The 21,161-nt window shown below is 37.9% G+C and overlaps 1 protein-coding gene and 1 long non-coding RNA gene across 9 annotated transcripts in view; one reads left to right on the forward strand and one right to left on the reverse strand.

Annotated features, from left to right (window-relative positions):
- The window catches only part of LOC127388704 (uncharacterized), a 54,370-nt gene that overhangs the window by 13,649 nt on the left and 19,560 nt on the right, over positions 1-21,161 (reverse strand). For 5 of the 7 annotated variants that reach the window (XR_007890439.1, XR_007890437.1, XR_007890434.1 and 2 more), the window contains 2 exons: positions 6,430-6,660; positions 4,914-5,039 (listed from right to left, as the gene is read on the reverse strand). This is a non-coding gene — a long non-coding RNA (uncharacterized LOC127388704). The remainder of the gene's footprint in view (positions 1-4,913; positions 5,040-6,429; positions 6,661-21,161) is intronic. The other 2 variants (XR_007890438.1, XR_007890440.1) reach the window with 2 other exon arrangements.
- Positions 1-21,161, forward strand: part of SLC12A1 (solute carrier family 12 member 1) — a 43,653-nt gene that overhangs the window by 7,917 nt on the left and 14,575 nt on the right. The window contains exons 4-16 of one of the 2 annotated variants that reach the window (XM_051628474.1): positions 2,820-2,915; positions 4,332-4,471; positions 4,923-5,033; positions 5,893-6,004; positions 6,496-6,623; positions 9,495-9,579; positions 11,272-11,420; positions 13,032-13,139; positions 13,907-14,030; positions 14,935-15,036; positions 16,565-16,720; positions 18,418-18,517; positions 18,600-18,711. In XM_051628474.1, the coding sequence (XP_051484434.1) occupies positions 2,820-2,915; positions 4,332-4,471; positions 4,923-5,033; positions 5,893-6,004; positions 6,496-6,623; positions 9,495-9,579; positions 11,272-11,420; positions 13,032-13,139; positions 13,907-14,030; positions 14,935-15,036; positions 16,565-16,720; positions 18,418-18,517; positions 18,600-18,711 (1,523 nt within the window). Of the gene's footprint in view, positions 1-2,819; positions 2,916-3,561; positions 3,658-4,331; positions 4,472-4,922; positions 5,034-5,892; positions 6,005-6,495; positions 6,624-9,494; positions 9,580-11,271; positions 11,421-13,031; positions 13,140-13,906; positions 14,031-14,934; positions 15,037-16,564; positions 16,721-18,417; positions 18,518-18,599; positions 18,712-21,161 lie in introns of both variants that reach the window. The other variant, XM_051628475.1, reaches the window with a different exon arrangement.

Consider the following 21,161-nt stretch of genomic DNA (forward strand, 5'->3'; position numbering starts at 1 on the left):
TATTGCTCTGCTGTAGCTTTTTAATATTGCATGCCATATGAAAGAAGGTTAGTTTTACTTCTGAAAATGAGACATCAAATTCCTTTTGAATAATTTCTCAATGCATTTTCTGAATGTCTTATAAGCAATGAGCTTTAAGTCCCTAGCCAAGCTGCTTAAGGAGAACAGTGATGGAAGCTCATCATCACCAAGGCTCAGGGGTTTCACTGGGTACTGCTACTAACCTGGAAATTAAATGAGTGAGTTAAACCACCATCTGGGCACCATTTATATCCCCATCATTAGAGGGCCAAAGAGATAAAATCCAATTATTTCCATATCCTGATAAGCTGTCTTGGGCAAAAGCTCTTATAGGGGGAAAAAAAAAAACAACTTTCCAACAAGGTTCTCTGTTTATCATCAGGTGAGAAAAAAAGGGACAGTATAGTCTTGACTAGATTCCAGGTCCAAAACTAGACTGGTATTTCCACCTAACATCTGGGGACTCTCCGAAGTCTGTAATTAAACCAACACATGGAATGGTTAGCCAAAGGCAAGGAAAACCACTTAGTTTATATTAACTGAAAATCTGGCCCCGAATATTACAATTAAGTTACATTATCTTATATTACACTGGTATTTTGGCTGAGTCACTTTATTTTATGCACTTGCCTTCTTAAATGTTAAAATGTTTTTTAAAAGTAATACTAAAGCCTTCCCAAGCAGATATTACTCATCAAATTAGCAAAAGATGTGACCCTATTTATCATATACATGTTAACAATATTAATTGTGAAATGCAATAAGAAATTCTGGAAAAATACTCTTTAGAATGCACATGCACTTACCAAATATTTTTAAAACTTCAATAATAACTTGTCTCACGTATTCAATTTAAGAGTTAATAGCTGATTAAAAGTCATATTCAGCCACTTCTCAGGAACAAAAGTTGTGTGGTTTAATCATATCCTTCTATATAATGGTAGTTGACCAAAAGGAACGACCATTTGGAGGGGTTTTTTTCATACACACCTGCATACAAAATAGGTGCATGACTAGTTACAGGAAGAGTTCAGAAATGAATAGGATGAACATGATTTATTAAAGACTCAACTTCAAATATCCTACTCCATGTTATGTATCACTTAACTTATCACACATTATATTGGTCTGTCTTAAAGGACTGTGATAACGCACCTATAACTTAAGCAGCAAAGAACATTCATTCAGAGATTGGATGTCTATAACCATCCAGTACAAACTGAAGTCAGGAATCTGATCTGGAAGCCAGAAGGTTACAGCTGATAAATCAATATGTTTCTAGTACTTTTGGCTGGATGTCAGTTCTAGTTTCAATTTAGATGAGCCCTGGTCAGCAAGTATTGCTACAAGCAATGTATAATCTTCAGTTCCACACTGAAGACCTACATACCTTATGCAAATAAGAGAGCTACTGCATAAGCATTAGCAAGTTCAGATAAAACTAAGAACTGATTTCACATTTGGCACCAAACTGTAATTGTTTCTTCCTTTTTTTTTTTTTTTCTCCTCCCCCTAGATTTTTTCCTCTTCTCTCATAGATACAAATGAGAATAGAAGCAATAGTTGAGAGAAAAATGTCGTATTATTTCTTCTTCTGACTTGAAACAGGAAAGTATTCTAGAACTACAGAGCCAAACTCTTCTTGGTATTGCCAGAAAACAGAACAGAAGCAATGGCTGCAATCATAGCTTGGAAGGTCCAGTTTGCACACAAAGAAAAACTTTTTCACTGAGCAGGCAGTCTAGCCCTGGAACATGTAATCCAAAGAGGCTGTGGGATCTTTGTCCATGGAGGCTTTCAAGACCCAGCTAGCCAAATCTGTCACTGATTTAATCCTGGGTTGGCAATAGTTCTGCTATGACTGGGAGGCTGAGCTAGAGACCTTCAGAAGTCACTCCCAACCAATATGTCTATGATTCTAAACCATATTGGGCACCTCCTACTCATACAGTTTCTAGCACAGTTTCACAACATTAATAGAAACCTGATCGAATAGTCAAAGACTGCAAACAGATTTCAGAGTCTTATTCAAACTGAAACCCAGTTCACCTGTAACTAATCATGTTACTGATAATCAGATATTTGATTATTTCTATTGAATTAGACAATTTAGTGCTATCTGCTAAAGAATATTCTACATTCTCCACAATCATATATTAGAGATCACCCATTAAATAAACGGCATCTAAAAGGCACTATTTCCATTTTCAAATGTTTGTCTCATGTTAGAGTAAAACTACTTTTAGTAGGGAAAGAGGCAGATGAGAGAGTGGGAAAGCACAGCACTTGGTAGCTTAACAAGTAAGGACATAGAAGTTTCACATTTGGGTCTTGTCTCTCTGCCTGATAGACTTTTTTCCTGGTGCACTATGAAACTATACAGTCAGTCTTTCTAAGATTCAAGGTTTAATTAACTGATGAAAGACAGCAGTATTCTTACATATGCTTTGGTTAATGTGTCGATCTCTTTGCTAAAACTGCCAGGATGTATATTAAGGGGAAATATAAGCACCCATGCCAAGGACACTTGTTTGCTCATTTCCTCCAGTCTTTGAAAGTCGTAAGAACTTCTGGTGAGGTGATTTATATCAGAAAGAGTCACTGCTTGAAGACCCATGGGAATAATTTACTACCGTGATATGGACTCCTTGGAAATGTTCTGAAAACTGCAAGTGGCCAACAAACCATCTTTTCAGTTTATTGCTCTGATTCTGGTCAGAAAATTCAATTTAAAGAGAGAATGATTTGTAGGAATCATGGAACATGAGTCAAATACTTTATCTTTTTATTACTGACAGGTCTTGGAGTAATCATAATTCTTCTCGCCACGATGGTAACTTCAATTACTGGGTTGTCAACATCTGCAATAGCAACTAATGGGTTTGTCCGTGGAGGTAAAAATTTTAGGGTTACTAATGCTTCCAGCCCAAAAGGGTCTTTATGTATTATTTTCATATGAGGCAAATATGAAATCCCCCCAGAGGGACGGATAAGCCAAATGGTGCATCTAAAGGAACTTGAAGGTAACAATTCTAGCCACCTGTAATCACAACTTACGGCATGTTTGAGTTGTCACTTCTAATAAATACCAGATTTCAGTTCAGTCTGTGAAGTACATTTCAGATGTTCCTGCCTGCTGCTGAGTGAGGGATGACTTCTGGCTTTTCATGGAGCTCTTCTGTTACCTTTCAGCATGTCTTTCTTATTCAGTGCATTCCAGGTTGGACATTCTTGGACAAACTAAGGCATCTCTTCCTCTTGTTTTAAAGACTGACACAGATCAGTGGATATCTCCAATTTAATACCTTCTCTATAAAACTCCTTACATTTCAGCCACTCCTTGGAAGACCAGTAAATAATTTTGTTGGAAAAGTGCATGACAGGTATTTTGTGAAACAAAGTTTTAGTACATTCCAGAACGTTAAAGTGATAACTGGTCTGCTCTAACCTCTGTGGAAAATGGCAGGTTCTTACTACGTCATTGAAGCAGAACAGGTATTTGAATACACTTGAATATGCTTTCTTTTTCGGATCTTTCAGGTCTTGGAATCATAGTAATTGGTCTGAGTGTAGTAGTAACAACATTAACAGGTATCTCCATGTCTGCCATTTGCACTAATGGAGTAGTAAGAGGAGGTAAGTGCATATGATCTCATGAAAAAATTTAAAATTTGCAGATTTGTATTATAAAAATAGAATTAATTGAGAGAACTGTGCTATAAGCAAAGCAATACTAAATATATTGGAAGGAACTCTCTCAATGGATGAACAGTAAGTTAAAATGTATATAATCTTAAACACTTCCTGACAAATACTAAATGCCAGTGAGATGAAATAATTAACTGACAAAGTGACATGTTCCATTTACAGTGACAAGCAAAAAAAAAAAAAAGATTAAAGATTCACTGCATGACTTTGCAGAAGCTTTAACAATGTACCACAGAATATCATTTTTCATGCTAACATTGGGATAGATCCAAGTAAGTTTGAACCTGCCTGGAAGGGAGGTTCTCGCTGCTCTGTTACTCTATTACGTATCATGAACAATTATGTGAAGGTCCAGTTTGCCATGCTAACATGCACTAAAAAGATTTCTGCAACAGAAAGGCATGCAGGAAAGCCTGAAAGTAGAGTCAGTACAAAGCACACTCTTTTTTTTTTAAATCAGTGTCCCCTATTAATATAGGGCAAATATTGGCTATAGATGCTAGGCTAAAGCAGAAAGCAGAGATTCTTGTGGTTATTATTTATGTGAGAAAAAAGAACAAAACCTGAGCATTTACTTGTGCTGAAATAATTTCTGTCTGCAGGTGGAGCATACTATCTTATCTCAAGAAGTCTAGGCCCAGAGTTTGGTGGATCTATAGGACTTATTTTTGCTTTTGCAAACGCAGTCGCAGTTGCTATGTATGTAGTTGGATTTGCTGAAACAGTTGTAGAACTTCTCAAGGTAAGTGTAGATGTTTCATGTATATAATTAAATTGGTTTGGGTTTCTGTGTTTTGTGGCGCTTTATTTGTACTTTTGATTGGTTGGTTTGGATTGTTTGGTTTATATATTTTTTTAAGTGGTGATACATTTTAGCTGAGGCTTGAGGGACATTTTAGCAAGGAAGAAGCTGGTCTGTTTAAATGTGCCATAGAGTGATCGTCCATTACTTTTACCTTATTCATGTATTTCATTAATTTCTCAAGAATTTCAACATCAGAAAAGGAACAGACATTTAATTAGACAGCCAAATAACCCAACTACAAAGAGCCAGCTGGAACAAGATCCAGAAACATGTAGTCTCACAAATCTCAAGCTTTGACAGCTCACTGCTTCCTATTTCACCTCGTTACCTGAGCCCACCATTTGGACAGAGAAAGACTGCTTCTAATAACATTTCTTACTGCTTTCAGGAGAGTGATACACTGATGGTCGATGAGTCCAATGACATCAGGATAATAGGCACAATAACTGTTGTATGTCTTCTTGGCATCTCTGTTGCTGGCATGGAATGGGAAGCAAAGGTAAACCTTTAAAAGAACATAAAAGCAAGCAGTATATTAGAGTACTGTAGAGCATTTGTGTGTGAGGAATGCTATACAATAGGTGGAATTTTCAAAAGCACTTATTTCAGACTATGTTTCATCCTTCTAAAAGCAACAGCAATTTCATAATTAGATTCAATGAAAACACAATTACTCCATGCTCTTCCTTGAGAGTAACTTAAAAGGGAATGGAAGGTTTGTGTTCTGCAGACAGCTTGATCATATTGATTCATATAATTCATGGCATCATTTAAAGCCTTGGGTAAGGTCCCCTTTTGCCCTTATTTTTGATGCAGCTTGACACAGTAAACACTAGTAAAAAGAATATGTTTTTATCAATGTACTCTCTCGAGCCCTACTCAGCAGAAGAGCTCTATTTGCTATACATTTGCTATACATTCATCTCTAATGATTTCTGATATTCCTTCACCTGTAAAAAAAAAAAGTTCAAAACAGAAGTTCAAATGGAAATAGAGTGGAATGCAACTACTTCTAAGAGAGATCAGAAAAACAATTAGATATTATAAACCTTGAAGTGACAACCCACTGCAACCAAATTTTATAACAATATAAAAATGTCTTAAACCTGATATTATGGAATTAGCTCTTTCATTTTGTCTTTTCTTGTAAAGAAAGAGACATACAATTAAATTATAACTATGCATTTCACAACCCCCTTAGTAAAAATTATCTGCTGTTGTTTAACTGATTCAGATATCTTAATTCTGGGTATTAGCAATCTGGCATAGGGAACATATACAGATAATTTACTATTTAGTCATCTTCACAGTCAATGCAAAACAAAATAATCAGGAAAATTTTTTGTTTCTATTAACAGGCTCAAGTTATTCTTCTAATTGTCCTCCTTATTGCCATTGCAAACTTCTTTATTGGGACAGTCATTCCTACAAACACTGAAAAGAAGGCAAGAGGCTTTTTTAATTACCAAGGCAAGTAACTTTACTATCTATCATAAAGTAATAATTTGCATTCTTTTTAGCTCCATGCTGAGTTAAGGATTCCACTGAAACAGGTCAGGTGATCAGGATCTTCTGCCCAAGTTTACACAAGCTTGCAAATCAGGAGTTTATTTCATCTTTAATTTTGAGTCTGTCTCTCTGCTGCTGAAGCTGACAGCACTGTTAGCTGCAGTTTGAGTCATTTATGTATCAGCAGAGCACAGACAAACTTTTACACAAAGCTAAGTGCAAATGCTGCAGTGACACTCTTGTCACTTCAATATGGATCTGTAGCTCTGAGATGCAGACAAGCACATCCTACTGGGGACCAGACCAAGGAAATCAAATTCACTTTGCTTATCATAAGAGACAGATTCAAACCCAGTCATCCAGATGTGAAAGACTAACTTATTCACCTCCTTCATTAAGTAACAGCAGAATCAAATCCCAATGGTATTTTTCATTTTCACCTCTATTTTCAGCCTCAATATTTGCAGAAAACTTTGGACCAGATTTCAGAAGTGGGGAAGGATTTTTCTCGGTGTTTGCCATTTTCTTCCCAGCTGCCACTGGCATTCTTGCAGGAGCCAATATCTCAGGGGATCTGAAAGTACGTATTTTATTAACTTCATAATACTAGTTTCAGGCTGCAAAAAGAATAGGAAAACAGATAATGAATCAAAACTGTATTCAGTTTAAAATTACGTAATATTTTCGTAAGCAAAACTCTCACTTTTAAGTACCTGCTTTATTATTTAAAAACATCAGTTCACATTTTCTCTCATAATACATTATGGCTATTTACACGAATTACTGCATTTAGATTCAGGTTGCTATATAATTTAAAAGCATATTTCAATAACCTGTATTAAGATAGCATTAACGATCCATTAGCAGCGCATGACATAGGAGAAATTGTATGTGTATCTCTTGGTGCTTTTTTGCAAAATCTCCTAAAACCTCATCCCAAAAAGCATACCTGTAAAGTTCATGTTTGTACTCACAAGAATCAGTGGAGACTGGCTTTTTCTACTCAGGGTCATAGCAAGGGCAGAACAAACAGAGCATTTAATGAAAGCAAGTATGTCCCAATCCCATGTCACTACTGCTGCGCAAAGGAAAAGCTGCAGGTTCACAGCTGTGACAAAAGAGTCTGAAGAGAAAGGGTAAGAAGGTCCAAGGGCACCACACTGCCTGCCTGCAGCCATTCTGTTAGGTCCCTGCTCTCCTCTTGCAGTACAACATTTGTATGAGATAGTATTTCCAGTATCTAAACATACCGGTAAATTAGAGACAAGAATTTAGTTTTAACTTTTAGTGCCCTCTAGTTTTCATGACTATTTAAAAAAAGAGGATTTAAAGCTAAATGCAAAGCTGAAGTAATTCAAAGTTTGACAAAGCATTTGGTAAAACCTCTCTAGTAAATGCAATAGGTATCCATGATTCACGTCTTGCAGTCAAATACTAAAAACCACCACCACCAAAAAACAACCAACCAAAAAACCCTACACTCCCCACCCCTACCTGAAAAAAAAAAAAAAAAAAAAAAAAAAAAAAAGTAACTAAAAAGATGCATCTCAAACCTTGATGACCCCAGCATGTCAAATGAACTTATTTGGCTTTATCATATAGACCCCTTGTCTTCTACACCTTAAGGATTCAACCAAAGGTTTGCTATTTCTGTACTAGCACAGTAGTCACAAGTTCACCAGATGCTATGAACCCCAGCAGCCAGCTCTGCTTCCCCTCTTCCCAGAGATGCAGGCCTCATCTTTGCTCTCTGAGGACTGCTTTTGAAGCCAAACACAGAGATAAATATGTAGAAACTGAGCCACCAATAGCATTTATGAGATTCAATTTTTAATTAAAAAACCAAAACCCATTGTACTTCTCTCCACTGAGACTGAATCAGCCTCACACAATCTCCATCCTTTTAACAAGCACAAATGACTCTTTTGCCATATATGGTGCTTTCTATAGATGGCAAGGTCCCAAAGCAGCAACATTCTTCCATAAGCTCTTTCAAAGAGTCTAAGCAGACCAAGGGCAGCAGTTCTCCCACTGGTTCTCTGGAGTTGTTTCAGTCTGGCAATAGGTGGATTTCTATAACCAAGTCCTCCAGGCTGCAGATCCCTCACTGAGCATGTTTAGATGCATTAGACAGGTCTAATGAAATTAACCACCCTCTCCAGAAATCTAAAAGACAAGCTAAGAAGTATTTAAAAAAGTAAAACTGACCAATCAAACTTTCTTTAGAATTTGTTGTCAACACGTACGTACATGCTTCTGAAGCTGCTACACATTCAAGCAGTGGCACAGTACAAAGCCTAGCTCCAGCACCAGCTAGTCTTCTTGATGACCTCAGTGAGTTTTGGAGCAGTAGCACAGTAAAAATGTGTTTAATTATTGATAAAATTTAGAAGTTGTAAAGCTGTAGGGAGCTTTAGCCCTAAGATTTACTATTACAGTGTTTAAGATTGTAGCATGAGACTCCACAAAAACAATGACCTAAGACATGCACACCTGAACTGTATAAATTGAAGCTACCACGATCTCAGGGCAAAAGGTGTTATGCAGCTGAAATGACTTTGCAAATATTTTCCAGCTCAATAAATTCTTGTATCATTTAAAAATTATATTAATTATTAACACAGTTAAGTCATTCATCCATGTTTCACACAACACTCTGAATTTGCCTGGAGTTTTTTTTTTTTTCCCCCATGCAACAAGCATAGTTAAAAAGGTACAAAAGTCTGTGGCTTAAAATGCATTCCATGCAACTTTGACTCAAAAAAACCTCACTAAACCAGCTTAAGAAGACGATTCATAAAAAGTGCTTCCTAGCATTAATAAACACACACTAAAATGTATAAGTAGGCTACTATTAAAATCCCCTTTAAAATTACAAGGTATAATGCAGATTTTTGAACTCTTTCAGTTGCATGATTGAAGCCGATATTGCTGTGAGCCAGACTGCAGGCATTATAGCCCAGTCTTATTAAATTATCTAATTTAAAACAGTGAAAGAAAGTAGCCTGTTACTGTATTCTGTACAGGGTGACTCCAGGATATCCTGCCGATTAGCCAGAAATGGTCCTGTCTTGTCATCCACAGAAGTCTGATAGTTAGTTCAGCATCTGTTTACCCATTATATCACTAAACATTCAAATAAAGCCCACTGCAATGTAAAGAGAGTTTGGATCTTCCAGAAATAAAGAGCTCGGGACTTTCCTGCTGCTATAAACATGACCTTTGCTCCTCCACAATACCCTTCACTGTGTCCAGGATAGGAGCCCTGCTCCACAGGACTGCTTTGCCATCTACATGCTGGGACAGGAAATGTTGGTGCAGGTCTGAGTGATAAAAATCTACCCTCTGAAGGTGTCATCACCTCGCAGTTTGGTAGGACTCCCTAGCATGCAAATGCAATCAGACTGCAGCACACAAACTTAGTGTTTTCTGGGTAATTTATTTTTTTAAGGATCCCCAAATTGCAATACCCAAAGGAACAATGCTGGCCATTGTGATCACAACCATTGCTTACATTGCTGTTGCAATATGTGCAGGTAAGTACAGAACCTCTATTTCACTTCTTAATTTATAGAAAGTTTGAAAACTTGACATGCAAATGAATTAAGTTCACTGCTTTTGCATCCTGTAGATTTATTATGCAGAGAGATAGTTGTTCTGATTGTACTGTATGCAAAAATAGGGGAGAAAATGCAGCAATGGGAAGAAAAAAAGGTCCCTGTTTGGCAGCTGAACTTTCATACAATTTGTATGGTTACTTTCACATTTGACTCAGTGACAAAGACCACTAGCATATAGTATCCATAAGCATAGTAAAGAATAAAGGAACATCTGATCAATCTGCTCATCTTTTGTTCCTCATTCACACTGAAATTTCATATGGCTTCTGAGCCAGTCTCACTGGTCTTATGGAGCACTCATGAATATCAGGGTAACACACACTTTGTATGTTTTATGTCAAAGACAGAAATCAAGTGCCTGTCTTAAAGAAGATACACTACATGATTAGGTGCTCTACAATATTGAGATGTGAGGTAACGTAACAGACACGACATTAAAAAGGAGACCTGTACTGAAGCCATGAACTGTGTTGGAGGAATTAGCAATTAAATTCTCATTACAAGGGAATAATAAATATCTGTTCAAGACAAAGATTTTTCTTTTTCTATCTACGTTAACAGTACTGTCAGAAAGAGTATTGTAAATTACACACTTCCTCATCAGCAAATACCTTAATACTGTATGAAAGCCCTGTAGGGTACTCCCTTTTCTGGGAAATGAATCTCAAGTCTTCTTGACTTCTATGGTTCTTCTACGTTACGCAAAAGGCAGAATACTTGAGTCCAGCTGCAACTCAGGTTATTGCATTAGTTGGATCTAAACTTCCCCTGCAACTAAAGTTAAAGTAGTAATTCTTCACTTTCTGTTGTTAATTTCTGTTAATGCACTCTTCTGTTCTCACAAGCAATAGCTGCATTTCAACTTCAGAGCTATCTGCTTGTCAGTGGAGTACTAATTTTTCTTTCTGTTTGCATACTGGTTTGCTAAATAGATAATGGTTACTTCGGGACTCTGAATAATTATGTTTTTTACATACTTGTGGATACAAAATAAACTCACATTTTGGCTGCTGAAGATGCTAATATCAGCCCTTTAAGTCAACTCTATATGTTAATTCCTATTTCTGGTGGCAAGAGAAAAACCTCCCAGCATAAACCCCAAAATAATATAGGTAATTGCTAATATTTAAAGTTTTTCTCACCATACTGGTATCCATAGGGCTATGATAAGTTCAACAGCTGAGGATTCTGTTCTCTAAAGCAATTGTGTCTCCTTGTTAAACAAAAAAAAAGTGTATGCCTAGACCTAAGATTCTTACTGACCTATTTCCTTTGCACTTGTAAAAGTGGTCACAGGCAGACAATATAATTCTGAGTTAATTTATCGTCGATGTCTGTCTGGTTCTTTACTCTCAGAAATATACTAGTCCTCATTAGTCAACTGACTGATTATTTTAAAAGTAACAGAAGTAAGTATTTGCTTACAGACATGAGAAATTAAGCCACACTACAGGGAAGTAATCTAGGCCAGACATGAAATGTTGCTCTTCGGGATGAGACTAAGGCAGCAGGTGTACAAAGCTGTGCAGAGTAAGAGTCAAAGTGTGACAAGAACATTATTCCGCTGACACAAGGAAGGGAAATAATAACATATAATTGTTTCCACAGCCTCCTGTGTTGTACGAGATGCTACTGGGAACATCAATGACACTGTTGTACCTGGAATGAGCTGCAATGGATCTGCCTGCAGCCTAGGCTACGATTTTTCCAGATGTGGAAGTCAGCCATGTGATTATGGGCTGATGAATAATTTTCAGGTTTTAATGAGATAATATGTATAATAATAAGCAATACATATAAGTACAAAAATGCAAAACCATTATTTGCTGACAACTAACTGCAACAGGACATACACTTTTATCTAAGGAAAGTAAAAAAACTATGGGACTAATCCAAGGGAAAGGTTCCCTGCATTCCACATTACCTTCATACTGCCTATCACTAGTTTTTCCAGCACTCTGGGAAGGCTTTACTTCATCTTTCAACAAGTACCATGAAGCAGTATATCTTCTAACATCTTCAAACTTTAAAAATAGACTTAACAGAGACCTCAGGAACTCCTGTTAGATGAGCAACTCATCTCACTGCTCTTCACACATGGATGTGATTTTACCTCAGGGATGCTGTGGACACTGTTAAAGGTTTGTGCCACAGTACAAAAAAATGGAGTTCTGACTGCCTTAAAAAAGGTATCAAAAATAACAAAGTGAAATATCAAAAGAAAAGTAATAGGGTCTTTCTCCTAGGCTAGAGACTGTCTGCCATGTTTATTCTTCAAAATAAAGCATAGGCAAAAATCAAAGTAAAGTAGTTCTTCTGCAGCTCGACAACCATGACTCCCAGATGTCCTTTCAGCCCCTGTGCTTGACAGCCCATGAAAGGAGCTCACCCCCCACCTGCACTTGCTTTTCAACTAGCCATTGGTAGCTTTTAAAGTCACTTGCTTTTTTGCCAGCTGGCTCTGCTAAATGACTGGGCTGATTACCCAGGTATCCCTTAAAAGGGATATATTGTCCCTCTCACAAACTACTTTTCTCTCCTTTCTTGGTCATTTGCCAGCCTCACTCCCACCTCAGTTCAGCCACCCAGACCCAGGGCAACCCTTAAAATCAGTGACAGCCCTTCAGCTAAAACCAGAATTTCACTTCTTGTATTTCTCTTTGTCGGAAAAATACTATGTCTTCATCTGACAGACCTCCCGTATTAACTGGTTTCTCTCTTTCTTGGAGTATTAGTACACACCAAAAAGCATCTGGCAATCACATCTGTCAATTTCCTCTTTTAGCTTCCTTGTCTGGTGCTTCTCAACAACCCTTTCGCTTCAGTGTTCAGAGAGGCCAGTGCAGCCCCTCTGGGAGGGCTGAGGGAGGCCTGACAGTGACCAGTGTTACTGTTCACAGCACTGTTGTTACGCCAGCACAATCAGACATTTTCTTTTTTTTAAGCCATATTCTATAATAAAGAAAAAAAAACAACAACCCAAAGAAAGTGCCTCCAACCATGTTTTGTACTTTGCTTTTTCCCTGCCACTGCCATTTTCCCTTTTTGCTTTTGCTGACTATTTACCCATCACGTAGAGACTGTTACTTACAGCAACCAGTTAGTCAAGGAGGTGAGAAAATCTCACAGAGTACTCATCTGCCTCAACAGACAGCTGCATACTTGTATAAAACTTGGATATGCCTCCATTGCTTTTTACTAAAACAGGAGTAATAGTATTTCCCTACTTAACATATGGTTTCTAGTACATTGAATTTAGAATTGTAAAAAGCAGAGACTTGTAGAAACATAGTACTTAAATGGGTCTGTGATCACAAAGTGTATCCAAATGCCAGTCTATTCTTTTTGCCTTCTTTTCTCTCCTAAAGGTGATGAGCATGGTGTCTGCCTTTGGTCCTCTCATCACAGCTGGCATCTTTTCTGCTACTCTGTCATCAGCTCTAGCATCTCTTGTCAGCGCACCCAAAGTTTTCCAGGTAAAACTGAACTATCCATTTCCTTATCATCTTTTACTTCAAAGACATAAAACTGAGTTGGACCTTATGTGCTAATGTGATATATACTTAAACAACATGGACACGTGGGAGGAAGAGGCAGGGAAAACAGTTTGTCAAATGTTTTAAACAGAAATGCACAGATCTTACCATCCTCACACAAGGGTGATAACATTACCTTGGTCAGAGATCAGCTTTGCTGCAAGAGCACGTGTGCCTGTTACAGATAGGTTCAATGCTATCTTTAGGACCACTTCTGTATTTTTACAGAAAGTCACTCTGTAAGCACAAGAAAGCCAGGAATATATAGGAGCCCTCAGGACTGTAAGATTCACATGCTGGCAGGTGTGCTCAAACAGGCTGTCTAGAAACTGGGCAGCAGCAACGTGGACAAAATGGGAAGAAAGGACATGGGACAGAAATATAACCTGTACAACTTGCACCAAGACACTGTTTTGTGCTTCAGTTTCCTCCAATTTACACTCTATTTACTAATCAGTTAAGATTTTTATAAAGCACTGCATAAGTATTAAATGCCTGTGGTTCTGCTTTCCTGTTATATAATAATACAGCAGGGTATTGGTTTATGACCTTATTTGAATGTTTACTGCCACAGTAGTACATATACTTGAAGACAGATTTAATTTCTGTTTAGCAAAAGCCTAGCGAGCTGTCACTCAAGAGACAGTGAGCTACTTCTGATACAAGAAAGCACTGCTTAACAGAATTAAGTTATGATTTTCTACCAGGCTCTTTGCAAGGACAACGTCTACAAAGGCCTCGAGTTCTTTGCCAAAGGATATGGAAAAAACAACGAGCCCATCAGGGGATATGTTCTCACTTTCGTGATTGCTATGGCATTCATTTTGATTGGTTAGTATATTATTACACAACTGCTATAATCTCATGTTCTGAAAATATATAAACTGACATTTAAATACAATTATTAGCTATGGTTAGATAAATTCACAGTCAGGTAAGCTCTGACATAAGCCCAAGGATACTCAAAGCCCTGGTAGCTATTCCGTTAAAGAAGGCAAAAAGAAACCAACAGGGACTCCATTAACACGTCACCATCATCAGCCTCATTTTCAAGGATGCTGAGTAGGTGCCATTGCTGGTCACTCCACTGGAAGAGGGCGGTGCATAGAACTACATCAAATAAGGCAAAATCACCAACTTTGAAAATGGTTTTCCAGTTTAAATTACACGTAGCTCTGAGGCAAGTCGGAGATAATGAGGAAGCCTCCTCTGCCAAGCCTTCCCTACCATCAGCTCCAAAGCAAATCCCAGTTTGCCAGCACTGGTAGTAGAAAATCCCAGCTACTATATTTAGACATGTGGGGAGTTTTAAATTAGTTTTGCAAGACTTGAAGTTCAAACTGTGTGGCACTAAGTAAATGGGGAGTTGAGAGAATTCAGATTGCCAAAAGCAAAATCCTAAGTTTTAACTGTCTTGCATGAAATGGATCTGATGTCTCAATTCTGCATTTAAAATTCTGAAATTTACACCAGATCTACATTATTAAAAGCAAGTCTGTAGAATCAGAGTATCATATATCACCTTATGTAGCATAGAATGTTACTAAAATCAGCATCAGCAGACACTACTTAATATGAATGAAGTTAGTTCAAGGTGGCCTTAAATTAGTACCACCTAAGCTCTCCTGGATGACAAATTCAGAGTGTCTAGTTTTAATGCATCCTCAGGAAAAAAACTATCAAACAGTCTAGGAAATTTGTGCCTATGTCTGACTTGATTGTGTGTGTCTTGCAGCTGAACTGAATACCATTGCTCCCATCATCTCCAATTTCTTTCTGGCTTCATATGCTTTGATCAATTTCTCCTGCTTTCATGCATCATATGCAAAATCTCCAGGTGAGTCTGTATTCCCCAGTGATCTAAATGTGGACTTCATAGTCCAATCTCCGCAAGTTTTTTACTGTTAGAAGAAAGCTGCAGTACCTATAAAATATCTAAGCTATGTGACTGTACTGCTCTCATTGAATATAAGGACATTTTACTTATCTCCAAAATATAAATATAAAATAAATATAAAGGCTCTAATCCTTACATTCCCTACAGTTGTACAGGATGAAAAATGCTTTGGTGGATCCCACTGGAGCAGAAAAGCTCCTCCTCGGGATGTTTTGCAGGGTATTTTTTCCCCTCACTACCATACAACACAGGTGGATAAAAACTGATGCCAACTCTAGGCACACAAAGCAAGGTGTGGCAGGCAGCCATAATTCTAATCCTCTTCATGAATGAAGGGGTGACACCCTAAGGTCTAAAGTCAATCAGCTGAGCAACACTATTTTTGGCACACAGGAAAGACATTTTCCTGTCCCTGTGAATTAATGATTCAATTCAAGGAGCAAGGAATCGTTTTTAATTTCCAGTGTGAGAAACCACTGCAGTGACATAAATGCCTACATCAACTTCCTTCCTATAGATCTGCCAAGTGCCATTTGTTCAGAGGGCAGAAGAGATGAGCACTTCTGTTAATTACCAGCACAGCTGAACAAATGCAGATCTGCTCTACATGGCCTTGGAGCTGAGTAAAAACTACCTCTATAGACTTCATGTGTGTGCATCTGACTCTGCTCTGCCACTACTTAACATTTCAGACAAAACTGCAGCCATTTTACTTCTATTTCCTTCAGTTAATTTCTGCCAGTTCACAGTGATAGATTATAGTAACTGCAAGCCTGCAGGACAGCAAACTTCTCCGCAGCAGGACCTTCCCGCTCCCTCATTAGAAAGATGATCCAAGATAGGGTTGCTCAGCCTCTTCTACTATCTTATGTGTTTTTTCCCCTCTCCAAAGAGTGTGCTCTGTAGAATACCAGGCACAGACCAGCAAACCATGCAAGCTCACCGCTTGTCTCATTTTAATTGCTACCACAGGATGGATTCAGAACTGCAGTTGATGAGCAGCAGGAATAATACCTTTTTAAAGGTATCAATTGCAAAATATATTATTTTTCTGCAGTGAGGCCAGGCAATTTTCAAGTATAAGACATGTGCACTCACAGTATTGGGATAAACTCTCCTCTCAACAAGTGTTTAGCTCCCATTAATAAGTTCTATGTATATGCATCAGAAGGACACAGTTGTCAATTACCTGGAATTACAGGAAAACCTATTTTCAGTTCTGAATCAGTGAGCTTTAATTTGGCAAAAAATACATATAAATAGAATAGCTACTCAAAAGGTTTGTAAGACCCAGTAGCCTATGTATAGAAATCTACATCAGCCAAGACCTGAAAGTATCTGTTGGTACTCATGATTCCTGAGAATCTACACATATCATCCCCTCTCTTGTGTATGCACAAGATCAGTGGATCACCATTTGATCAATTTAGTTTATGCTCTTCCAATTTCCTCAATTCTCTTTAAACAGGTTGGAGACCTGCATTCAGATATTATAACATGTGGGTGTCACTTTTTGGAGCCCTGTTGTGCTGTGGTGTCATGTTTGTCATCAACTGGTGGGCAGCTCTCATCACTTATGCCATTGAGCTCTTTCTGTATATTTATGTAACATATAAGAAACCAGGTAAGGCCAGAAAACTATTATTTTTTTGGTGTGTGTATGTTTTATGCAGCCAGGTGGGACTTTACAGAAATTCTGCCCACAGAATAAGGCATTACTTTTTTCCAGTATCTTTCTTTAGAAGGAAGTCTGGAGCACCCTATTATATCTCACTTTATATAATACAGATTAAGAGGACAGTCTGATGAATTTTTGCCTGTTTGACAAGCACTTTAATTATGGTCCTGGGCTTTATGTAAACATTTCAGCACACCAGTTTATTCCTACCACATATTCACTACATTTGGGCTTTTACTTGAGTATCATTCATAATTTTTTTCTGTCCACACACAAAACAGATTAATTTTGTTGTGCTCCTAGCTGACTCATATGTTGTCTTCACTCAAAATGTAAACCTGCTGGCCATTATGCAACAAAAATGTAAGCTGAATTATTCATGAACGGATCATTCTCCAGCACCTCCCTGCAATCCCTCAATAAATCAAGAAAGACAGTCACACTCTATTGCTGGAACTAACTGCTTAGCAGCTCAGCAAACCACAGGAGCTGTCCTCAGAAATCTGTGCACTAATACAATACAGCACCAGTATAAGACTAGACATTTTGGTCATTCATACCCAGCACAAAACTAACACAGATACAGATTTTAGTGCTAACCATCTTCTGCAGTAGAAAAAATTAATAAAAAGAGGCAAGGTTCCCAGCAGAAGATTTGGTTTCATTGCAGCTAGTTTGGGATGGCAACACCTGATGTGAGCCTGTTACTCTTTCCTGTGTGTATTGCTGCCCTGTTTTGTGTCCACCCTATCTGTGACTGGGATGGTCTGTGGTTCTCCTCCTGTAAATACCATCATGTAGGAAAATGCACGTGTCACAAGACAGTTGGCAAAAGCATCTGAGGAATTCTACCCTTTCCTAGTATATTGCCAGTGTCCTTGCCACAGAGCAGCAGCTTAAAGCTTAGTTCCGTTCACTGCAGACCCTGCAAAAGGTAACTATATCCTGCTCTTCGAGAGAGTGACTTTTGTTCAGCACTGATTTACCAGCAACTGAAGGGTTCAGAAAAGACAAATACTCCTTACAAAAGATGACCTCTACACAAACCTCCATTTATTTGCACTAAGTATTAGCTTTATATATTGGTATGATGGGACTTGATCTGCATTCACACAGATCTCAGTGAAAAGCTGTTTTCTATCTGCCTCCATGCACCACACACCTACACAATAACAAGAAAAGATGTAAATATGAAAAACTGGTTTTGAAGAACAATTTTGGACCTATATAGTAGAATAGAGCTAACTGGCCCTAGACATTTTCCTTCCTAATGGCTTAATTTGAACCTTGTGAAATTCCACTCCAAATACATGACTCGGGGCTGTCCACTTTATACATGGGAGAGAGATACAAAGTTAATGGAACAGATAATAAAACAGCTTTTAAGCAGAGGAAGGAAGTTCCTTACAATTTTATGTATATATATATAAAGAATGGAATTATTTACTTGCATTAGTGTTTTTGCATCATGCAAACAAAACCTACTCTGTTACGGAGTGCAAAGAACAATAGCTCTGTATCTGTGAAGGATAAGAGAATATACCCTCTCTTGGCTCATAAATAATGTGATTTCTGACCTTTGCAATAGAACATATGGAAAATCCCATGGTTTAATATGCATTATTTATCTTTATTATATGCAGAAGTAAATTGGGGCTCTTCTACACAAGCTCTTTACTATATTAATGCCTTAGACAGTGCTCTGGCATTAACTACAGTGGAAGACCATGTGAAAAACTTCAGGTAAGATTTCAAGTGAAGAGTAGAATGGCTTATTGTAAGTAAATCCCCCAATTAAATACAGCCTCTCTTTTCCTCCTAACAGACCCCAGTGCATAGCATTAACAGGAGCTCCTATGGTCAGGCCTGCACTGCTGGACATCACACATACTTTCACAAAGAACAACGGGCTGTGCATCTGTTGTGAAGTGTACACGGTAAGGGCAGCTGGGCTACATCTGCAAATGCAGCACCAGTGGGCACTGCAGGGCACATTCCGCCCTCACCCAGCACACCACGTTCCCATCGGTGCTGATGGGCATCTGTGCAGACCATGAAAGATATTTGCCTTGAGAGTGGATTTTGTCCTAAGTCTTGACAAGAAAGCTGTTGGCTGATATAAAGCCTGCTGGAAAATGCTTCATTCAGATGCATTTCAGAGTTTATAGTTGACCAAAAATGGTTTGAAATAAGTCAGCATTACAAAGAATTGTTTTTTTTAAACAGACAAGGCAAGACTTAAAAGAAAATCCCCCCAAAAAAACCAAAACTTTAAGAATTATAGTGCAATAGACAAATTACTCAGGCTCTATTTCCAGCTTTGTCACTGATGTGCAGTATTGGGGTTTGGCAAATAATTCAGCTCTCTTTGCAGTGGTTTCTCCAAAACTGTAACAATGCTAATTTTGAGGATAAAAATGCTCTTCTGAGATATAAAGAGAAGAGCAAAGTATATTTCTAGTTATAAATACACAGGAAATTATGTTTCCTAAAGGATGAAGATCTAGTCTCTCATTGTGAGTGAACAAAAATAGATGGGTTTCCAGTGTAGAGGAGAAAATGTATTTTAAATATTTCAACCTTTTAATTTGGAGGGAAAAAAAAAAAGCAAACCGCTTGTGGCACCAAATGGGGCTGGAGACTCTAACAGAGTCAGTCCAGGCAAGATAATATATGCCTCTAGAGCACTGTAGGAATAATTCATTTGATGCTGCCACATTGAAGAAAGGGAGTACAGAAGTTCTCTGTGTGATTCTTCCCAAATAAAATCTATGAAGAGTGAACGGTCCTAATTCTTCTCTACTGTAATTATTGTTAGCTTTTCTACTGTGCTGAGTAAGAGCAGAATCAATCCCAACAAAGATCCTGAAACTATGCAGCTTCCTAAATTTGAGTTGCAGCAAGCTTTCTGAATTCATAAGAGTGTTTCTCTAACATTAGTACTTTCTATGGAGAACTGAGTTTTCATTCCTGTCTATATAAAAAAAGAAGTCTATTTTGCTAATTTCCATTGGGTTTTAAATTGTTATTCCTTCAGCAACTTAAGCTAAATTTAGTTTGGTTGTTAATAAAAGTGTGACACAATGAACCTTTGTGATTTGCAAAATTGTGGTTAAAAGTGAATGATTCCCAGGAACCACGTTGGAGAGCAGCCTACAATATATATAATAACAAACAGATCAAGACTATTTAGCCATAAATGTAACACTGGATGTTTTGCCTTAAAAGCTGACATGCTGCTAGCTATGCATAAAAATTTGAGACACCATGCTAGACAGACCACCTTCCATCCCTTTTTTCCAAGGAACAGCAAGAACCTTTTCAGAAACATGGTGGTAGATAGTTCAGAGCATAAAGATGATTTTAAAGTCATGTGTCTCTGAGGTTGCAGTTGCATGGTGGCTTGAACAGTCTGAGGTTTTAGTACAAAGGGCTATTCTGCTTTTAATCCCTGCCTTCACGTAAAAATATTTTTGCAAGGTTAGTCTTCAGTCAGCAAATTCACTGGACAAAGATTAACACTGATACAAAGGATGAGCGGGGAAGGACACAGGCTATCACCTGATAGAAGGGTGGGACTGTCCTCTTGGCCAGCAGAAACACACTGTGCAAGCCAGTTGTGAAATCACCTTCAGGTAATCACCTTAGACATACTGGAAACAAGGTTAAGATATTTTTCTCCTCTCCTTACCCACAAGAGGACTTCAACTTTATTGTTCAACTTACTGTTCCCAGCTCTTCACACTACTCTTCCAACAGCCAAGATCAAACTCTTCTTAAGTTACACTCAGTAAATATACTGGGATTTGTTTGAATTTAGAATCACCCAAGAATGTAGTATGATCTCATTAAAGGAAGATCACACAGACTCTCCCATCCTTCTTGTACTTCCCAAAGAGCCGTAAGAGGACTTCAGAAATAGGTATGAGGGACAACATCTGAACTCAGCCTACTTTTTATATATATATAAAGAGTATATATATATATAAAATACTAATGAAAAAGGCACAGATAAAACCATATGAAAACTGCCAGATGATTTCCCAGCTTCTCTCTCCATGCCATTTTCAATTTTTTAGATGGAACTAGCTGGAAAGTTTATGTTGAAGGCCTTGCCTCCTTTTCTAGTAGCCAATGCCAATTCACTGAAGGTAAATGTATTGCAGTTAGCTCTACATCCACATAACTGTGTAGTACTTTCCATTTTCTTCCAGGAAGGAACAAATAGTTCCAGTAAGGCTGAAAAGTTTTAAAAGAAAGAAGTTTTGGGTTTACATTGAAAGTTACCTCTTGGGAATTGATATTTGAATTAAGTGATGCCTCCCACACATTTCACTTTGGAGAGAATATTTCTTTTTAGTTTGAATTTACTCTGTTCTTCAATGGG

The sequence above is a fragment of the Apus apus genome, chromosome 10, assembly GCF_020740795.1.
Source record: "Apus apus isolate bApuApu2 chromosome 10, bApuApu2.pri.cur, whole genome shotgun sequence".
NCBI lineage: Eukaryota > Metazoa > Chordata > Aves > Apodiformes > Apodidae > Apus > Apus apus.